The sequence below is a fragment of the Rutidosis leptorrhynchoides genome, chromosome 3 (genome assembly GCF_046630445.1).
Source record: "Rutidosis leptorrhynchoides isolate AG116_Rl617_1_P2 chromosome 3, CSIRO_AGI_Rlap_v1, whole genome shotgun sequence".
Lineage (NCBI taxonomy): Eukaryota > Viridiplantae > Streptophyta > Magnoliopsida > Asterales > Asteraceae > Rutidosis > Rutidosis leptorrhynchoides.
Genome location: NC_092335.1, coordinates 315,499,350 through 315,520,804, shown reverse-complemented (window position 1 = coordinate 315,520,804; position 21,455 = coordinate 315,499,350). Strand labels below are relative to the sequence as shown.

Below are 21,455 nucleotides of genomic sequence, written 5' to 3'. Positions count from 1 at the left end.
AGCATAAGCGGTTGTCAGGACCAAGACAAGGTCAAATACTCCACTCACACTTTCTCCGGAATTGCTCTAACATGGTGGAACACCTATGTTCAATCGGTGGGTACCGATGAAGCTCATGCCCTCTCTTGGGCCGATCTAAAGGAAAAGATGATTGTTGAGTATTTTCCGCGCGAAGAAACCCGAAAGCTTGAGGAAGAACTAAGAGCTTTGAAAGCGGTCGGAAACGATCTTAAAGCTTATAATCAACGCTTCGCCGAACTATCCTTGATGTGTCCTAATCTTGTTAACCCCGAATCTCAAAGGATTGAGCTCTACATGCTCGGTCTCCCAAAAAGCATCAAACAAGGGGTGATGTCATCCAAACCCACTACTCATCAAGCCGCTATGAACATGGCTCGCCAACTAATTGAAACGGTTGACGAAATCGTAGTTCCAGCACCTAAGGCCGAGGATAAATCGGGCGGCAACAAAAGAAAGTGGGAACCCTCCCAATCAAGCAACAACAACTTTGCTAAGAAGCCTTACACCAACGACGGCAAGAGAGGTTATGCCGGGAACCTACCTCTTTGCAACAAATGCAACAAACATCACTTTGGCGAATGTAGTAAGTTAATTTGCCACCGGTGCCAAGGAGTTGGTCATAAGGCCAACGATTGTAAAAGTGCCACTCCCGTTGTTCGAAAGTGGCCCAATGCACCAAAGACGGGCACTTGTTACGAATGTGGTCAAACAGGTCATTATAGAAATGCATGCCCAAAGAAGAAAGATAACCCCAACACGCGCGGCCGAGCTTTCAACATCAACACCGAGGAAGCCCGGGATGACACTGAACTAGTCACGGGTACGTTTCTTCTCAACAATTCTTATGTCTCTTGCTTATTCGATTCGGGTGCCGATAAATGCTTTGTATCCAAGACTTTGACTCATTCTTTTAGCACTCCACCTCTTCCATTAGATACCACTTATACCATTGAAGTGGCTAACGGGAAACTATTAAGTGCCGACACATATTACCGGGGGTGTACGTTAAACATTTTGGGTAAGGAATTTGAAATTGACTTGATACCCATGGAACTAGGAAGCTTTGATGTAATAATCGGTATGAATTGGTTAGTCAAAACGAAATCTCACATCCTTTGTGATCTTAACGCAATCCGAATTCCTATCGAGAATGGTGAACCTTTGATTGTTTATGGCGATAAGAGTTGCACCAGACTCAACCTCGTTTCGTGCCTTAAAGTTAGAAAACTACTCCGTAAGGGTTGTTTTGCGATCCTTGCCCACGTTAAGAAAGTCGAGTCCGATGATAAGCATATCGATGATGTGCCAATTGTTAGTGACTATTCCGATGTATTTCCCGACGAATTTCCGGGTCTTCCGCCTCATCGACCGGTTGAATTCCAAATCGATCTTATTCCGGGAGCCGCACCCGTAGCACGTGCACCGTATAGACTTGCTCCATCCGAAATGCAAGAATTGCAAAGTCAAATCCAAGAACTACTTGACCGTGGTTTTATCCAACCTAGCCATTCACCTTGGGGCGCTCCGATTTTGTTTGTTAAAAAGAAAGACGGATCCCTACGAATGTGCATTGATTATCGTGAACTAAATAAATTGACGGTTAAGAACCGATATCCTCTTCCTCGCATCGATGACCTCTTTGATCAACTACAAGGGTCTTGTGTATATTCAAAAATCGATCTCCGCTCGGGTTATCATCAATTAAGGGTTAAGGGGGAAGATGTCTCCAAAACCGCTTTCCGGACTCGTTATGGTAGTTATGAATTCCTTGTCATGCCATTTGGTCTCACTAATGCACCGGCGGTGTTCATGGATCTTATGAACCGCGTGTGCAAACCGTATCTCGATAAATTCGTTATTGTGTTCATCGATGACATATTGATCTATTCTAAAAATGAAGAAGAGCACGAACAGCATCTCCGACTTGTGCTTGAACTTTTAAGACAAGAACAACTCTATGCCAAATTCTCCAAGTGTGAATTTTGGTTAAAGGAAGTTCAATTTCTTGGTCATGTTGTAAGTGACCAAGGTATTAAAGTCGATCCAACGAAAATCGAAGCCATTAGCAAATGGGAGACTCCTACTACTCCTACTCACATTCGTCAATTTTTGGGTCTCGCCGGGTACTATCGTAGATTCATCAAAAATTTCTCTTTGGTTGCACGTCCTCTAACCGCATTGACTCACAAGGGAAAGAAATTCATTTGGGCGACCGAACATGAATCCGCATTCCAAATCTTGAAAACGAAGCTAACCACCGCTCCTATCTTGTCACTTCCCGAAGGCAATGATGACTTTGTTGTATATTGCGATGCCTCAAAACATGGTTTTGGGTGTGTATTGATGCAACGAACGAAAGTCATTGCTTATGCTTCTCGACAACTCAAAATTCATGAACGAAACTATACGACACATGATCTCGAACTCGGAGCCGTTGTCTTTGCACTTAAAATGTGGAGACACTATCTTTATGGAACCAAGAGTACTATCTTCACCGATCACAAAAGCCTTCAACACATTTTCGATCAAAAGCAACTAAACATGAGACAACTAAGGTGGATTGAAACCTTAAACGATTACGATTGCGAGCTTCGTTACCATCCCGGGAAGGCAAATGTAGTAGCCGATGCCTTAAGTCGAAAAGAAAGAGCGGTGCCTCTTCGTGTCCGAGCCTTAAACATCACCATCCACACAAACCTTAATAGCCAAATTCGGGTAGCCCAAGATGAGGCTCTCAAGGATGAAAACATCTCTCTCGAACACTTGAACGTCCTCACCTCTCGATTCGAAGTTAAAGAAACCGGACTCCGATATTTCGCCGGAAGAATTTGGGTGCCTAGTTATGGGGATCTACGAAGCCTTATTTTAGATGAAGCCCATAAGTCACGATACTCGATTCACCCCGGTGCCAATAAGATGTACCACGACCTTAAACAACTATACTGGTGGCCGAACATCAAAAGGGACGTAGCTACTTATGTTTCCAAGTGTTTGACATGTTCCAAAGTCAAAGCCGAACACCAAAGACCGTCCGGACTACTTCAACAACCCGAGATCCCGCAATGGAAGTGGGAAAGGATAACGATGGATTTTATCACCAAGCTACCAAAAACGACGGGCGGTTATGATACCATTTGGGTTATTGTTGACCGTCTCACCAAATCCGCACACTTCATTGCCATGAAAGAAACGGACAAAATGGAGAAACTTGCACAACTTTACATTAAGGAGATCGTAGCACGACACGGTGTACCTTTATCGATTATCTCCGACCGAGATGGCCGTTTCGTTTCTAGATTTTGGCGTACATTGCAAGAAGCGTTGGGAACGCGTTTAGACATGAGCACCGCATATCATCCTCAAACCGATGGACAAAGCGAACGTACAATTCAAACCTTAGAGGACATGTTACGAGCTTGCGTGGTTGATTTCGGAAAAGCTTGGGACAAGCACTTACCTCTCGCCGAGTTCTCTTACAACAATAGTTATCACGCGAGTATTAAAGCCGCACCTTTTGAAGCGCTATATGGCCGCAAATGTCGTTCACCTCTTTGTTGGGCCGAGGTAGGCGACGTGCAAATCACCGGACCCGAACTCATTCACGAAACCACCGAGAAAATCGTTCAAATCCGAGATAGGCTTAGGACGGCCCGAAGTCGTCAAAAGAGCTATACCGACAAACGACGCAACGATCTTGAATTTCAAGTCGGTGACCGAGTAATGTTAAAAGTCGCACCTTGGAAGGGTGTAATCCGTTTTGGGAAACGCGGGAAGCTAAATCCGCGGTATATTGGTCCTTTCGAAATCTTGGAGCGTATTGGAACCGTTGCTTATCGTTTAGATCTTCCGCCTCAACTGAGTTCCGTTCATCCTACCTTCCATGTATCTAACTTGAAAAAGTGTCTTGCCGAACCCGATATCGTCATCCCTCTCGAGGAACTTACTATTGATGACAAACTTCATTTTGTGGAGGAACCGGTTGAAATTGTGGACACCTCCGTCAAGACATTGAAACAAAGTCGAATCCCGATTGTTAAAGTCCGTTGGAACGCCAAAAGAGGACCCGAGTTTACTTGGGAAAGGCAAGATCAAATGCAAAAGAAATACCCTCATTTATTCCCAATTCCGGAAACGCAGGATTCCGAGGAAGAAACAACGACTACTACGCTTACTTAAATTTCGGGACGAAATTTCTTTTAAGGAGTAGGTAATGTAACATCCCGCCTTTTTCCATTTACTTTTACGTTATACTAATTTAAACTCCGTTATATGTTTATAACATCTCCCGTTGATACGCGTTTTAAATTATCTCGTTTAGGTAATTTACGCACCCGAACGAAAGTTGAGGGACTAAACTTGACAAGGGATCAAACCCTTGACTAGGTCAAAGGGTCAAACCCCTTTCACCCATTCATTACCATCTCCCTATCTCTCTCTCTTTCTCTCTAGCAAGAACACACCCAATTTCCTTTCTCATTCATTCATCATCTAAATCCGGATTAGGGAGCTAGCAACCAAATAAATTACATATTCGTGATCCTCTCTTCATCCTCTTCATTTTGGTACCAACTTCATCTCATTTGGGTAACTTTTTAAAATCACTAGATTTTGTGTTCTTGATGTTTTTAACTTATAAAAGTGTTAATTAGTGTCTATGGCTCAAGTCTAACATGAATATATGATTTATATGCTCGATCTCGTTGTTTTAGTGTAACTAGCATGAACTTGAATTTTGGTGTGTTGTTCTTGAATTTTAGATGATCATATGTTGTTAGATGTTGAAAGTTGATGTTTTAATTGTGTTACTAGCATCACTAGCTTCAATTTTATGTGTAGGTTGCCTTAGAAAACTTCATGAGCTTGATTATTGATTTTTGGTGGAATTGAGTTAGGGTTTGAAGAACTTGAAGTGATTATTTGATGCGTTGATTGCCATGAATTGTTGTTAGTAAGTTGTTAGTTGTATTGTATGCTCCATTACCTACAAAATGGCATGTCACATGTATGCATTGAATGCCCAAATCATTAAATGTGCATTGGTGAGTTTGAAGCATTAATGTGGGCATTGAATGATCACTTGGTTGGAAAACTCGGTTGTTACAAATGAGGTTTTTGATTGTTAAATTGTGTTTAGTTGCATTCTATGTCAAAAGAGCTTTCCAACGATATAAGGTGCGAGTCCTAAGTGTTTGTGGTTTGCGTTTTATGCTTATTTGAAGTTTGGATCAAGTTGGACAAGTGAAACAGACCAGGCACCAGCACCCGCCTATTGTCGCGGCGCGACAGAAGGGTGCCGCGGCGCGGCATAAGCCGTGCCCAGCTTCTGTCTCCGGTGTCCATTTTATGGAAAATGTTTGGCATACTACGGACCTCCGATTCACATGAAACTTGTTCTAACATGTTCATATATGATTAAAAACCTCAGAAAAATAGTTCGGAACCCGACCCGAACGTGTTGACTTTCGTTGACTTTGACCGACCAAAGTTTGACTTTTAATCAAACTTAACCAAATATTTGTGCAATCGTTCTTACATGTTTTTATACTTGTACCTTGCATGAAACATGACAATTTGATTCACATGCTATTATGATCGAGTCTTAACGAGCCATAGGACTAATTGAACATCCTTGACCTATCGTGTTTACCGTTATTGATACAAACCTATTGTTTAGGTCAAGACTAGCATTGTTCTTTGCACACGTTTACTTGTTGAAGTACTTTACTACTCGTGCACTCAAGGTGAGATCATAGTCCCACTTTTACTCTTTTTGAACTTACATTTGGGATGAGAAAACATAAACATTTCTTTACTAAGTGAACACAAGTACAGGAAAACAAACATTCTACATACGAGTTTAGAACAAAATCCTCAATTCGATTATCATTAGTTACACTTGCCGGGTGTAAGCGAGAACTTATGTTGTATGGATCCATATGGGTTTGACAAACCCTCATTCAAACGGTTCGCTACCGTTTACGAATGAAATATATTTTCGAGAAACAGTGTATGTTCTAGCACTAAGTGATGGGGTTCAATGGAAGGAAATGTTAAGCATTGATAATTGGGTGCTCGTGAAACAAACTTTTGGAATGTATTACTATTATTTCATTGATGCAAATCTTGTGGTTCACTTGTACTTACTTACTTAAACCTATGATTTCACCAACGTTTTCGTTGACAGATTTCTATGTTTTTCTCAGGTCCTTGAACTATACATGATACATGCTTCCGCTCATTATTTTGATACTTGCATTGGATGTCGAGTATACATGCATACATGGAGCGTCTTTTGGATACTTTTAAATTGTGTCGCATAAGATTCATTTGTACTTAAAACTTTGTATCGTAACTTGTGGTGGAACTATTCTTGTAAAACTTGAACAACCTTTACATTTGAAATGAATGCGACATATCTTTTGGTCAAACGTTGTTTTAAAGACTTATGACCACGTAACGGGACCTAAGTAGACGGCGCCGTCAATGACGATTTGGTCGGGTCGCTACATTAAGTCAGTTGTCCTCGTTAGTAACCTACAACTAGTTGTCCATAGTTAGATGTACAGAAATAAATCGGTATATATTATCTTGAATCAATTCACGACACAGTGTATACACGTCTCAAGCTAGATCACAACTCAAAGTATATATATTTTTGGAACCAACATCAACCCTGTATAGCTAACTCCAACATTACTGCATATAGAGTGTCTATGGCTGTTCCAAATAATATATATAGATGGGTCGATATGATATGTCAAAACATTTGCATACGTGTCTATGGTATCCCAAGATTACATAATATATTAGAATACATGTATAATACAATATAAGTTAGCTAGGATATGATTGTATAGAATTGTTACAATATTTCCCGTAGCTACAACAATCAAAAACTATCCAATTTTATTTTACCCATAACTTCTTCGTTTTAAATCCGTTTTGAGTGAATAAAATTGCTATGGTTTCATATTGAACTCTATTTTATGAATCTAAATAGAAAAAGTATAGGTTTATAGTCAGAAATATAAGTTACAAGTCGTTTTTGTAAGAGGTAGTCATTTCAGTCGAAAGAACGACGTCTTGATGACCATTTTGAAAAACATACTTCCACTTTGAGTTTAATCATGATTTTTTGATATAGTTTCATGTTCATAAGAAAAATCATTTTCCCAGAAGAACAAATTTTAAATAAAATTTTATCATAGTTTATAATTATCAAACCCAAAACAGCCCGCGGTGTTACTACGACGGCGTATGTTCGGTTTTACGGTGTTTTTCGTGTTTCCAAGTTTTAAATCATTAAGTTAGCATATCATATAGATATAGAACATGTGTTTAGTTGATTTTAAAATTCAAGTTAGAAGGATTAACTTTATTTGCGAACAAGTTTAGAATTAACTAAACTATGTTCTAGTGATTACAAGTTTAAATCTTCGAATAAGATAGTTTTATATGTATGAATCGAATGATGTTATGAACATCATTGATGTGCGTAGAGGTGTATACGAAATAGTTATATTTTTATTGCGAAATATTATTAAATACGATACAATTTTACACAAATTATTTATTTATTTATAGAGTGGATATACCTAAACCTTGCTACAACACTTATAAGCAGTGTACCTAATCGTACAGTAGTGTAGTTTTTAGTAAGTCCGGTTCGTTCCACAGGGATCTAGCCAAATTTAATGCTATATTTAAAACTAAATTTGTATATAAATATATATATAAATATAAGTAGTATTATTATTATAAAAGGGGGATTTTACCGTTTAATGACCGGTTTGTCGATTTTAAAACTTTAGTTGCAGTTAAAACCTAATGTAAAATATTAAAAATAAATATAACTTAATTTAAAGCGTATAGTAAATAACAATAATTAAAGTGCAATAAATTAAAGTACGGTAAATAAAATAACAATAAATAAAATTACGATAATTAAAAAGTACTATAATTAAAAGTGCAATTAAATAAAATGACAGTAAATAAAAGTGCGATAAAAATATGAAATAAAGGAATTATGCTTATTTAAACTTTCGTAATCATGATGTTTGACGTGTTGATTTTAGTTTATTACCATGGGTTAATTGTCCTTTGTCCTGGATTATTCGATATGTCCATCTGGTTTTTGTCCATAACAGTCCATCAGTCATAAATATAAAGTGCGAGTATCCTCGTCAAATTATCCTTATATCCGAAGTCAAATATTCCAACTAATTGGGGACTTAAACTATAATTACACCAATTTTCCTTGTATGTAATTCCCCCTGTTTTAATAAGTCCATTAACTATTAATCCATTCCCGTGTCCGGTTAAATGAACGATTATTAGTACTTATAAATATCCCGCCCATCGTATCCGATCGAGTATATATGGTTATTTATAGGTACATCCAATTGTAAATCTTTATATTAAATTAACGAACTATCATTCAATTAAACAAATATAAATCCCATTAATAGCCCATAGTCTAATTTCCACAAGTGTCGTTCTTTTGTCCAAACCCCAATTATGGTATAAAGCCCAATTACCCCGTCTTTAATATTTTAGCCCAACATCACGATTACTTCAATTTAAATAAGCATAATAATAACTTAGCTACGAGACATTAATTTAAAAAGGTTGAACATAACTTACAATGATTAATAATAGCGTAGCGTTACACGGACAGAATTTTGACTTACACCCTTACAACATTCACTAACATACCCTTATTAAATTAAAATTAAAATTAAAATTAAAATTATAATATAAATATATATATATATATATATATATATATATATATATATATATATATATATTACGTGAGATAGAGAGTAGAGAAAGATATATGGTACTCGAGCATCAGACTGCCTTTTATAGGAATGTGGCCAAAAAAAGTTGGTCATGCGATCGCATGGGAATTAGGCCTCCAGGCCATACGATCGCATGGAGCAGGAATCCAGCTCACATACTTTGTTTTCTTGTTTGCCGACGGTTTTAATATATAATATAATATATATATATATATATATATATATATATATATATATATATAATTTTTAAGAACTAATTATATATTATATTATATTCATGTGCATAGTTGACTTGTAATTTTTAGTCCGTTGCATCGAGCGTTGAGAGTTGACTCTGGTCCCGGTTCCGAATTTTCGAACGTCCTTTAGTACTATTTAATATCTTGTACTTTGCGTTTTGCGTCTTGTACTCTTGTAATTTTGAGACGTTTCTCATCAATAATTTGAACCTCTTGGATTGTACTTTGTACTTTTTAGCTTTTTGGTCGTTTGCGTCTTCAATTCGTCAAATCTGTCTTTTGTCTTCACCTTTTATTATTTAAACGAATATCACTTGTAAATAGAACAATTGCAACTAAAAGCTTGTCTTTCTTGAGGGATAATGCTATGAAATATATGTTCGTTTTTAGCATTATCAATCATTACTATCTTAATTTTAGTAGGTAAACCTACTGGAAATGAGAAAAATAGATCTAGCTTCAAAGGATCCTTGGATGGCTTGAAAGTTCTTGAAGCAGACATCATGACACGAAAACAAGTTCAAGTAAGATTTTCACTCGAAATAAGATAGTTATAGAAATTGAATCAAAGTTTGAATATGAGTATTACCTTGTATTAGAAAGATATCTTACTGTAAATAAGAAAGATTTATTGAGTTTGGATGATCACTTTACAAGATTGGAAGTAAGCTATCAAACTTGAAAGTATTCTTGATTTTATGAAACTGGAACTTATAGAATTTATGAAGAACACTTAGAACTTGAAGATAGAACTTGAGAGAGATCAATTAGATGAAGAAAATTGAAGAATGAAAGTGTTTGTAGGTGTTTTTGGTCATTGGTATATGGATTAGATATAAAGGATGTGTAATTTTGTTTACTTGTAAATAAGTCATGAATGATTACTAATATTTTTGTAATTTTATGAGATATTTCATGCTAGTTGCCAAATGATGGTTCCCACATGTGTTAGGTGACTCACATGGGCTGTTAAGAGCTGATCATTAGAGTGTATATACCAATAGTACATACATCTAAAAGCTGTGTATTGTACGAGTACGAATACGGGTGCATACGAGTAAAATTGTTGATGAAACTGAACGAGAATGTAATTGTAAGTATTTTTGTTAAGTAGAAGTATTTTGATAAGTGTCTTGAAGTCTTTCAAAATTGTATGAATACATATTAAAACACTACATGTATATAAATTTTAACTGAGTCGTTAAATCATCGTTAGTCATTACATGTAAATGTTGTTTTGAAGCCTTTAGGTTAACGATCTTGTTAAGTGTTGTTAACCCATTGTTTATTATATCAAATGAGATGTTAAATTATTACATTATCATGATATTATGATGTATTAATATATCTTAATATGATATATATACAATTAAATGTCGTTATAACGATAATCGTTACATATATGCCTCGTTTCGAAATCCTTAAGTTAGTAGTCTTGTTTTTACATATGTAGTTCATTGTTAATATACTTAATGATATGTTTACTTATCATAATACCATGTTAACTATATATATATATATATATCCATATATATAACATCATATAGTTTTTACAAGTTTTAACGTTCGTGAATCACCGGTCAACTTGGGTGGTCAATTGTCTATATGAAATCTATTTCACTTAATCAAGTCTTAACAAGTTTGATTGCTTAACATGTTGAAAACACTTAATTATGTAAATAACAATTTCATTTAATATATATAAACATGGAAAAGTTCGGGTCACTACAATATATATATATATATATATATATATATATATATATATATATATATATATATATATATATATATATATATATATATATATATATATATATATATATATATATATATATAAATGTAAGGATATATGATAATTGGAAATAATAAAATATAATTTAAAATAAATATTTAAAACAAGAATACAAAATAATTATGTCGTAATCTATATATCAATAGATATAATTTCTATGTATAATTATTATTAAATGAATGTTGTAATATATATAAAGTAAAATGTATAAATAATAAACATTCAATAAAAATTATTATATAATATATTATATGAATATTAACATATTTAATTATTATTAATATTTATTAGAAAATAATATATTTTATTAATATAAACATTAATAATATTATAATCATCTTTATTATTAATAGTATCATTATTATTTATTATTATTAATATAATTATTATTATTAATAATATATTTAATAATTATTAGTATTAAATATATAAACCATAAAATTAATAAATTCGTACGATCTTGTTACAAGTATCAATCAAATTGTATTAAATTGTTGATTATGTCTCTAATTTGATTTACCTAACAAGAAGTGATTCAACAAGCAAACAAAATCAGTTCCACTAACTATCTGTTTTATATTTTATATACATAATGCATGTACTTCCTATATGCTAGTATCTGATTCCATCTAATGAATTAAACAGAACAATCCAAGAATCCGTTAGCTATCAGTTTCATCTTTCGATTTCTTTCCTTTTGTTGATTGAATTGAATCTGACAGCATCAATCAACCCTTGTTAACTGAATCCATTGTATACTCATTTTATATAAGTTAACTACTACAATTCAAGAGAGAAAAACCAAAAGAAACAGAAAAAGGATCAATTCTGTTTCATGTTCCAATCAAGCTTTATATATTTTGTCTCAATTTTTTTTATACGTCCAAATCAATTTACAATACAAACAATCAAGTTTACTGCATCAAATATTCGATTACTATCTGTAAATATAATTCTATATTCACAATGCAATTGAAATCAAGAACAGAAACACACATAAACAACTCACCACACTTGCACCCTTTTAAATTTTTCTCTGCTTCCTTCTTATTGTCCGAGAATCACTCGCCACCACTTTGGTTCACCATCGACGACCATTGCCATCCACAACTCACACCCATCTTCAATATAACCGAGAACCACTATCTATATACTTTCAAACTCCATCACCATTCTTTTTTTTCTCTTTAATCTCGTTGAGAACCGACACCACCAAAGACAAACAACCAAGTCACCACCCTATAACCATCACCAAACTGTAACCGTTACTGTTTTGATTTATTTTCTTGTTCCGATCAACACAGCCATCGAGACCATCATAATACAATCCATAACACAACATGTTTCTTGTTTTCTGTTCGACAAACATAATCCAACCAATCAAACACCACCCTTAATTCTTAATACTTCGGCTCTTATGATTTTCTTCTCAAATCACCACCATGTTCATCACCCTCACCTTCAACCCGCCGCCACCATGATCGAAACACCACCTTCATCTCTCTCTCTCTCTCTAAATTTTTCTCTCTCTTCTGTTTACAACCGTAACCACAATACTAACAACACAACTATACTTTCTTTAATTGTTTCCTTCAAATCTGTTTCGAGCTAGATCAAACCGCCACTATCACCACTCGAACCCATCCAATAAAAAATTCAATAACTTACAGCTGGTTGACGAGCCTCAAGAAAACTCCACGTTATTTTTTTCATCAAACCAACATAATGAGAGTGAAGAATGAAAAGTAAGGTTATTGTTTTAAATACTAGTACATGTCTTCTTTATTTTGTGGCAGACAACCTAACTTTTGCTTTAATAAAGAATAAAGATTAGGTATTAGATAATAGGTTAAGAGGTGAGGTGTTGTATGTTGGATGATTGCTGAAAACGGGTAGGTAATTATCCAGCTGGGATCCTTTATATAATTGAAAACCAATTGTTGGATGTAAAACAATAAAGTGGATCGTGTAGGTCTTTTCCTTCTTGGCCGACAACCCCACATCATCAATTGATAGATTTAAGTTTAGTATTGATCATAGGTTTATGAACTGTAAACATATACGGGGTATGAATTAGTGATTGGGTTGAGGTCCGTTTCATTTTCCTTAAGGTCGAATTATGCAACTACTGTTGGGCTTATAATTGCTTATAATTGGTCAAAACCTTACAAGGAGACTAATCAGCCTAGACGCACAGACTCACTCACTTTGACTTTGCCCAATTTTAATTGAATAAATTTGATTTTTAAGCGAACAAATATAATGTTGACAGACTATACTTGACATTTAGTTGATTTTACCAACTTGAAGTGTAGTTTACCATCAGTTGACTAGCATTGACGAGTGACTTTAATCAAGTCAGTCAACTTGAACAACACTGATCACATAATAATTGAAATTCAGTTAGCGTATGAGCAGACCATGTAAGTCTAAAGTTAAGACGTTTATAAGGATGAAGTGATGAACCAAATACACAGTAACAAAAACAACAATTCAAAATAAATAATAAACAAATAAGTAACAAGATTAGAAATGACTTGAGGTGAATCAAAACATATATAAACAAACCTAATCACACAATTGACATTAAAAGTACCATTAGTCCATCACATTGTTGAAACAAAACATCCAATTACAATACATAATTCATGTTAGTGAAATAGAGTTACCAAGTGTTAGCTAACAGACCAATCATCGCCTTTCAAGTACTGACCTCAACTCCAGAAAGGATGAACTTAAGTTATCAAGATCAGACAACAACCCTTTCTTCTCTTCCACCAAATCACTCAATTTATGCACCACCTTACTTCTTTCATCTTCTAATTCCTCTTCTTGATTCTCCACCATTTCCATTTCTTCATTCAAAATCTTCAATTCTTCATCTTTCAATCTGCATTCAAACACAAATTGCATAAACTCAACCAGCATCTTCTCAAATTCAGCTTTCCCGCTTTCTATCATGTTTACCACCATCTCTTTTTCTTCAACATTGGTTCGAAGCTTATTCCCCATCTCCTCAGCATCCTTTGTGCATTTCTGAATTTCAAACTCAGCAGCTTGAATATCTTGTTGCAATTTTTCTAACTTCCTGTTCAGTTTTTCAGAATCTTTTTTAACAAACTCGAGTTTTTCTCGTTCTTGATTCATTTGAAGTTGTAGCTTTGTCTTTTCTTCTTCAAATTTGAGTAATTCAGTTGCTTTGCCGCTTTGTTGCCACTCGACATTGTCAATAGCAAGAAGAACTGTTTCCTTTCCAAATTTCTTGTTTTCTTCCTCTAATTTCATCTTCAAACTAGCCACATTGTTCTGCAACTCCACTTCAGTTTGTTTGATCTTTACATGTGCACACTCAGTTTCTTCCTTTACAGTCATAAGACGAGTCAACTCGTTTTTCTTTGAATTCAAATGAGACGACGCAGCATGCGTTCTGGCCTTGGCTTGAGCTTCACGTTGTTCAAAGTAACCGAGAGACTTTGAAAAGTTCGACATCGAAGATCTTAAAGCTGTTAACTTTCTTCCAAACACGTCTTCTTTTTCTTTCAGATCAGACAAAATAAGGTTCATTGACTCGCATTCTTCTTGTTTAACTAAAACATCATCTTTGACTTTTTCAATGTTTCTTGAAAGACAGTCAATTTCACTAATCCCATTTTTAAGTGATTTAAACAAACCGACACTCTCTGAAGACTTCGAAAGCAGTTCTTGTGCTGCATCTAACTTTTCCCGAAGATCATGTATATTATCATCAGCGTTCGTTTTTTCATTACAAAAGCTGAAATCTGTAACGATTTTTGCTTCATCTAGATCGAGAAATTCACTTGTTCTTGGACTGGAACACGGACTTTGTTCTTCCTGCACGTTGACTTCTACTAAATTATTTCCCTCGATTACATCACTCAATTCACAAGACACATCAGCACAATTCTTCTGAATTTCATCCAGTTCATAAACCCGTCTCTTTAGTTCATCTCTTTCTTGCATCGCTTTTTCATACAATCCCAGTAACTTATCATTTTCTTCATGCATTTCCATCAATTGATGCTCGAAGTTTGCATTTTCTTTCTTCAATTCGGCTTCTTTTTGAGCAAACTCAGTTAGGTCAACATGGTTCTTTTGACTTTCTTCGGCTCTGGTAATGTTCTGTTGACCGTCTGCAACAGCACGCTCATAAAGTTCAATGAGTTTATTGTTGTCGTCGATTAACATTTTAAGCTTTATTCTCAACTCATCGTTTTCTTTAGACAGTATAATTGCAGTTTCATGAGCTTCTGCTTCTCTTTGACTTGCAGTTGCGATAGCATCAACCATTGTTTGCAGCTCTCTTTGATCACTTACGTTAACATTCGGGGTGGTTACTAAAGGAAACTCGAATTGCGTTTTCTCGGTGTTGCGGGGAGTTACAGGGTCCTGAAACAAAAGCATGCATCGGTAAGAATTAATCAAATATTCAAATCTATTGACATTCATCTATCATAATTATGAAAAATTTGTAAATAGGTTAACAAGGCAGTAGTACTCATTCATACTTGAATAAAACTCGGTCAAACTTGGTCAAAAGTCGAGTTTACTAGGAAAATTGGTCAAAAATCTGCCAAAACTCCAGATTACTCGGGAAATCAGTCAAAACTTGCTCAAATCGGTCAAAGTTAAACTTGGCCAACATCCGAGTATTCCCCGAGTTTCCGATTACTCCTTAAAAAGTCCCGATCGAGTACTCCTCAAGTAGCAAATTTTGCAACGAGTAGCCCTTTATACATAAGTCAATTTATTTTACACATAAATTCAAGTGTGTTGCAGGAAATATGAAACTTATTATCTCAAATCTGATAATTAAAGACACAATTCTTTAATAACACACGGAAAAAAATAACTTATTACAACCCTTAAACTAGGAAGAACAGATATACCTTAAGGCTGAAAAAGTCACCATCTCTTTGACTATCCATCGTAAAGTCAAAACTTGGTTCCTGGTTCAGTAAATATAAAGATTATGAAAATACAATCATGAAGAGAAGAAACTGTGAAATTTTAAATAGCTTAATTATTACCTTATTGTGTGAGGGCTCTGTTTCATGCATAAGTTTCCAGTCAAGTGCCTCCAGCAACTGCATATTTCAATATATAAAATTATACGGACCTAAATTTTAACATAAACTAGATAAAGTATTAACAAGATAAATCATACGATCATAAACCTTATTCTCAAGTATCATGATCTGTTCATTCATCTTTTCTTGCTCCCCTTCCTCATAAAACGCCTTTAATCTGTATTTAAAAGCATGTATTTAGAACATTCAAAAAAGATTCTTGTTAAAGAATGAAAGATAAGGAATAAACAAAATACTATTGTATATAGCCACACACCTTCGTATTTCTTCTTTTAATCTCAAGTTTTCCATAGCAAATCTAGTCACTTCTTGGTTTCGATCAACTTGTGAACGTAAAACTTCGAGTTCCTTTAAATGTTCTTCCTTTTCTTTTAGCAAGTGTGTTTCTGCAGATATTTTCCCAGATGCAACGCCTTCAAGCCTCTTTATTGCAGCCTCGCGAAACCTTAATCTCAATTTCAGGCCTTTTATCTCATCCTCCCGTTGTTTTGCCTACACTTCCCAAAAAATGAATGATTAAACTTCTACTTAGAGGTGGCAATTTAGGCAGGTTGAAATTTGGGTTGACCCGCAACAAATTTTTTCAACTCTATATATTTTGACAAATAGCTGAATTAAGATTAGAAAAAATGTTTAAATAATCTTGTGAGGTTGCCCGCCATCAATAAAACATTTACCTGCCCGGCTTAGGATAAAGTATACCCTAAATCAACCATTTTCACATGTAAATGGACCGACCTTACAAGTACTAAATGAAAATACAAAGCTAAAACAGATTCTTGTGGTTAAATACCAATTGCAGGGCAGCCTGAGTTTCAGCAGTTAGTGCCTGCAAGGTAATATCTTTATCCTTTTCCCTCCTAAAAGCACCAACAAGTGCTACTTCATACTCTTTTTTCTGCAATTACAAACAACATGACTGTCATTAAAAATGCTCACAACTATATAAATAAGGAGATTTAACTTCTCAAAGCGCTGTTAACAGTATGTTTCTGAAAATATTTCAGTTAAAAAGAAACGTTACACTATCCAAACACTCATAACAAGTACCTGTGACATTCGTTTAACAGCAGTAACTGGACTAAAAGAAGCTCCTTGGATCCCTTCCCATTTGAAAGACCCTGGAGATCCAGAAAAGGACACGGCCCACGCATCATCTCCATTGTTACCAGTGCCTCCACTAATCACAGTTTGCAAGCGAGAAACCTCTTTCTGATGAGAAGAGAGTTGACATCATTAATAATTAATAATAAAATATAAATAACAATAATTAAGATTAAAATTAAATTTCATTGATATTGAAAAAATCTTGGATTATTTGCAAGGATATCCAAAATATTGGTCAGCAAAATATTCTGAAATTCAGGTAAAACCTTCAGTTGTTGAATCTGCATCCTCATAGCAAGAACATCTCCAGAAGCATCTTCATTTATAGTAGCCTGAAAAGCTCAATTTCAATCCCATAAAATGTCAGTAATATGTTCAGAGAATAGGTAAACAATACACACACACACATATTAGTTTCTACGACTCAAGCAGTTGAACAGCACATCCCATATAGGGCATATGTTCAATGCACATTTGACAACTTTCAAGAAATTGATATAACGATAAGTTTTTTTTCTTCAAGATAGTCAAAAACATAAAATATATGACTTTAAACGGAGAGAAAGAGCATACATGATTTTTGATGAACTTCGCACGTTGAGCAAACTTAAGTGTGCTTAACGTCTCCAATGAATTGCTGTGAAATCATACATGAGTTAGTTCACACAAAGATTTGAAACAAAGATATTTAAAAAAGCAAATATATGTCAGTGATGTTTAAGGGTGATAGCAATTTGAATAACTAATTAACGATCTCTCAAAACACAATAAAATATATTTATACTTGCATAACTTTTCAGTTTTCGCCATTGAGCATGGTTTGCTTCCACAACAATATTTCTTGTGGAAATGATTACTTTATGAGCATTATTAGGATAACTTTGAAAATCTAGTTAAACTGATGTCTGATGATCATTAAAATAAAAATGAGACACACTTAGACTAACTTTTTGTTCATTGTCAAGAAAAGCTGTTGTGCATATTAGTTATAAAGAGAAGAGAAAATATGTAAAGCCTGATAAGCTTCTAGATGCACTCACCAACTAGATGGACTAATATTTGCAATTATAGTAGTTTTTGAATTTCCTCCAAGAGAATCCTGCAATTCATGCAACCATTCATATTAGTATTTCATGTCAGTAGCTATAATATGTTCAAAATTCATGAGACTGAAAGAACCTGAAGTAAAAATGTGAGCTTTGAATCACGATATGGGACATGGAGAGATTTCCCATTTGATAAACTAACAAGATTCATGATGACAAGTCTGCATTTACAGTAGACAATCAAGTTAAAAATGCAGTTACTTAAAAGAGATAGTCATACGTTATCAGCTTGAAGATGTGAATACAAAAAAGTATGAGTAAACTACCCTAGTGTAGAAAGAGATTTATTTATATTGGTGGCTTCTTTTAATCGTTCTCCTTCAGCACCAGAACTTTTCTGCCTGCATTATGCAATTATATTTATTAAATTTATATATTTAAATATTATCTGTCATCATAAATTCCAGTTCCAGTAACTTCTAACATATTCAATTAAATAATTAAATCTACCTCTCAGAGCCTGCTAAATCCACAAGATTAAGACGGGAAAAACGATGATGGGTCACACCTTGAGAGTTCCACTGTATGCAAAAAGCTTAGTCAGAATTGAAGACAAATGAATGATAACAAAAAAATACATCAGAATCTAATCATCTTCACCATCATAATGATATATAATAAGATTACTAACTTTGCTTTCTATTATGCAAGTAAACACACTGTGAGAGCGACTGCTAGCACGATTCATGTTAGTAGAAGCAACCTTTCTATTTGCAGCACCCTGAAATGTATTAAACATTATTAGCTAACAAATGATGTCATACAAATGTTGGTCATATTTATCTTTAAATAATTATCATCAAATAAAATAATTATCTTCAAATAACTTTATTCCAACTTTTTCTCACAAACCTAAAGGACCATGATGTTAATGCAATTTTGCAGCTAAGTTGTAAGTTTCAACAAACCTGAATTAGTTGTTGAATCACATCTCTAGCGCTCGTAACTTCAATCTCCTTCAAATTTTCGACATATACCCCTTTTTTAGTGTCTTCTCTTATCTGGAAATAAACTGAACTTTAAGAAACTTCTAACTGAAAATGGGAGCTTTACGCTACATTAATACACATGATTTCTAAACTATATTATCCTGTCTGCAATTTTACATGCAGCATACCTTTTCCATAATCAGGGAATGGCAACTACTAAGAAAATAAAGTAATAGCAGTTGAAGGTACTAAAAAATAGGAGACCAAATCAAGGTAACTGTGACCTGTAAATTGGCAGATGAAGGATCCAACAGGTCAAGTATTTGCTCGTTGTATATCTCCAAAAATGAGCATTTACAGGTATATTGTATTTTTTCTTCCCTTCGAACCTCCCTATCCTGAAACACCTCGGTTGACAGTAATACATTAGATTATAATCACATATGGTTGTGAGGAGGTTGAAAATGAGATTAGAATAACCAACACAGTTAAATCCAAGTCGTACAACTTATAAGTGGTGCAGTCTCATAATAAAACGCAGAAACAAATCATGAATATTACCTTTTGAATACGTGTAAACAAATACTCAAACACCCTGGGTGTCATTCCTGAATTGACGCTGTGTCTACGCGAGCCACCATCAATATCACCGAGCATGGTATGCGTCTTTCCACTACCGGTCTGCACACAAAACAGTTTCAATTCATGTTACAAATATCAAGTTATGGCCACCATTTTGATTAACAGAAACTAATAATATTCAATCTATAAACATTAAAAACAAACCACGTTCATATTGAAGAAGTAGACATCGTTCCTGAGAATAACATAAGTAAAGCAAACTTACTTGCCCATAAGCAAACATGCAGCTATTATAGCCTCCCATACAATTCTCGACCATCGGTACTCCAGCCACTTTAAATAGCATTTCCTGCAATATACACGGTCGATGAGCTTAAACACACTTTTTTTTTAATACAAAAAGCTAAAAAAATAAAATGATTAGTTTACCTGGCTGACATGTTCGTCAGCAACATGGTCGAACGTAAATCGAGCTTCCGGAGGTCCAATCCATGTTATTGTCTGACTACTTCCCTGCTTGACGCATCTGCTCGGTCCTTGAACCGCTATTTCGGAATTGCTAAGAGGCCTAACTCGTATAATGACCTATATAAGTTAAACAGGTTAGCAAAACAGCTTAAAAAAGAACTCATCAAACATCTCCTCAAATAATTTTTAATTACTGAAGCTTCAAAAGCACTTACAAAGTAACAACCATTCAAGTAAGTAACAACCATTCAAGTGTGCCAAAATCATCATTTTTAGGTCAAATACATTTAAAAATTGTATAATTACTAATCAATCGAACAACACTTAAAATATCGAAAACAAAACCCTAGGTATTTTGCAGTACCTGAACATTGTGGTCTTTCCAAAATGAAGGATCTTCACAGAACTCAAAACCTTCGTTTAGGTTAACCGCAACAGATGAGTAATCCGATCTATCTCTGAAACTCGAAACAGCAGATGAATTATAAGGTGTTTCTCTCATTACCGATTTTGAAAGATCCGGTGTGTTTCGAACTGGTGGTGGCATCGATTGAGATGGATTGCAATGTTGTTGGTAACCAAATCGAGTTTTGAAATCACTCGATGCTTCAGAGTTGTGTTGCATTACTGTTAGCTGATGATTTTGTGTGGTTGAAAGATTTAGGATTCAAATTGATGAACGCGGTATTGGTTGGTTTGGGGGATTTAAGATTTCAAAATTTTTGAATGTGAGAGTGTGCGTTTGGTTTGAATGTATTCATAAGTGATATATTGCATGTTTAGTCCTTTAACTTTTGACTTTTTTCACTTTAATCGTCTTTTACTTTTAAAATTACACCCATATTAAATTAATTATTAATTAATATTAATATTAATATTAATTAATATTAATAATCCCTATTTTTTGAAAGTTTGTACTTTGGACACCCAATCAAACAGGGAGTGGCGAAGCTAAGAATATTAATTACTGGTGTCACTGATTATAAAAAAAATTACTAGATAACTTATTTTAATATTGTCATCTAAAAAAATTTACACTATTCATCCATAGTGGAGGATCTAGAATTTTTTTTAACGGGAGCAAAATATTTTTATTTAAAAACAAGATTAGAAATACATCAAAATGTTAATATGTTAGTAAAATTCCCAATGTATTAATTAATATTAATATTAATAATCCCTATTTTTTGAAAGTTTGTACTTTGAACACCCAATCAAACAGGGAGTAGCGAAGCTAAGAATATTAATCACTGGTATCACTAATTAAAAAAAAAATTACTAGATAACTTATTTTAA

At 34.4% G+C, this 21,455-nt stretch overlaps 1 protein-coding gene across 1 annotated transcript; it reads right to left on the bottom strand.

Moving 5' to 3' along the window:
* Positions 1-13,550: 13,550 nt before the first annotated feature.
* Positions 13,551-20,784, bottom strand: LOC139901091 (kinesin-like protein KIN-12E). The gene is made up of 20 exons (XM_071883829.1): positions 20,524-20,784; positions 20,121-20,276; positions 19,957-20,040; positions 19,671-19,790; positions 19,394-19,507; positions 19,089-19,181; positions 18,812-18,901; positions 18,631-18,701; positions 18,447-18,521; positions 18,254-18,341; positions 18,115-18,173; positions 17,648-17,711; positions 17,341-17,406; positions 17,018-17,179; positions 16,761-16,865; positions 16,224-16,459; positions 16,055-16,124; positions 15,908-15,964; positions 15,767-15,826; positions 13,551-15,266 (listed from the first exon to the last, which is right to left on the bottom strand). Exons 1-20 carry the CDS (start codon positions 20,782-20,784, stop codon positions 13,551-13,553), a joined length of 3,747 nt encoding a protein of 1,248 aa, XP_071739930.1.
* Between the last annotated feature and the right edge of the window lie 671 nt (positions 20,785-21,455).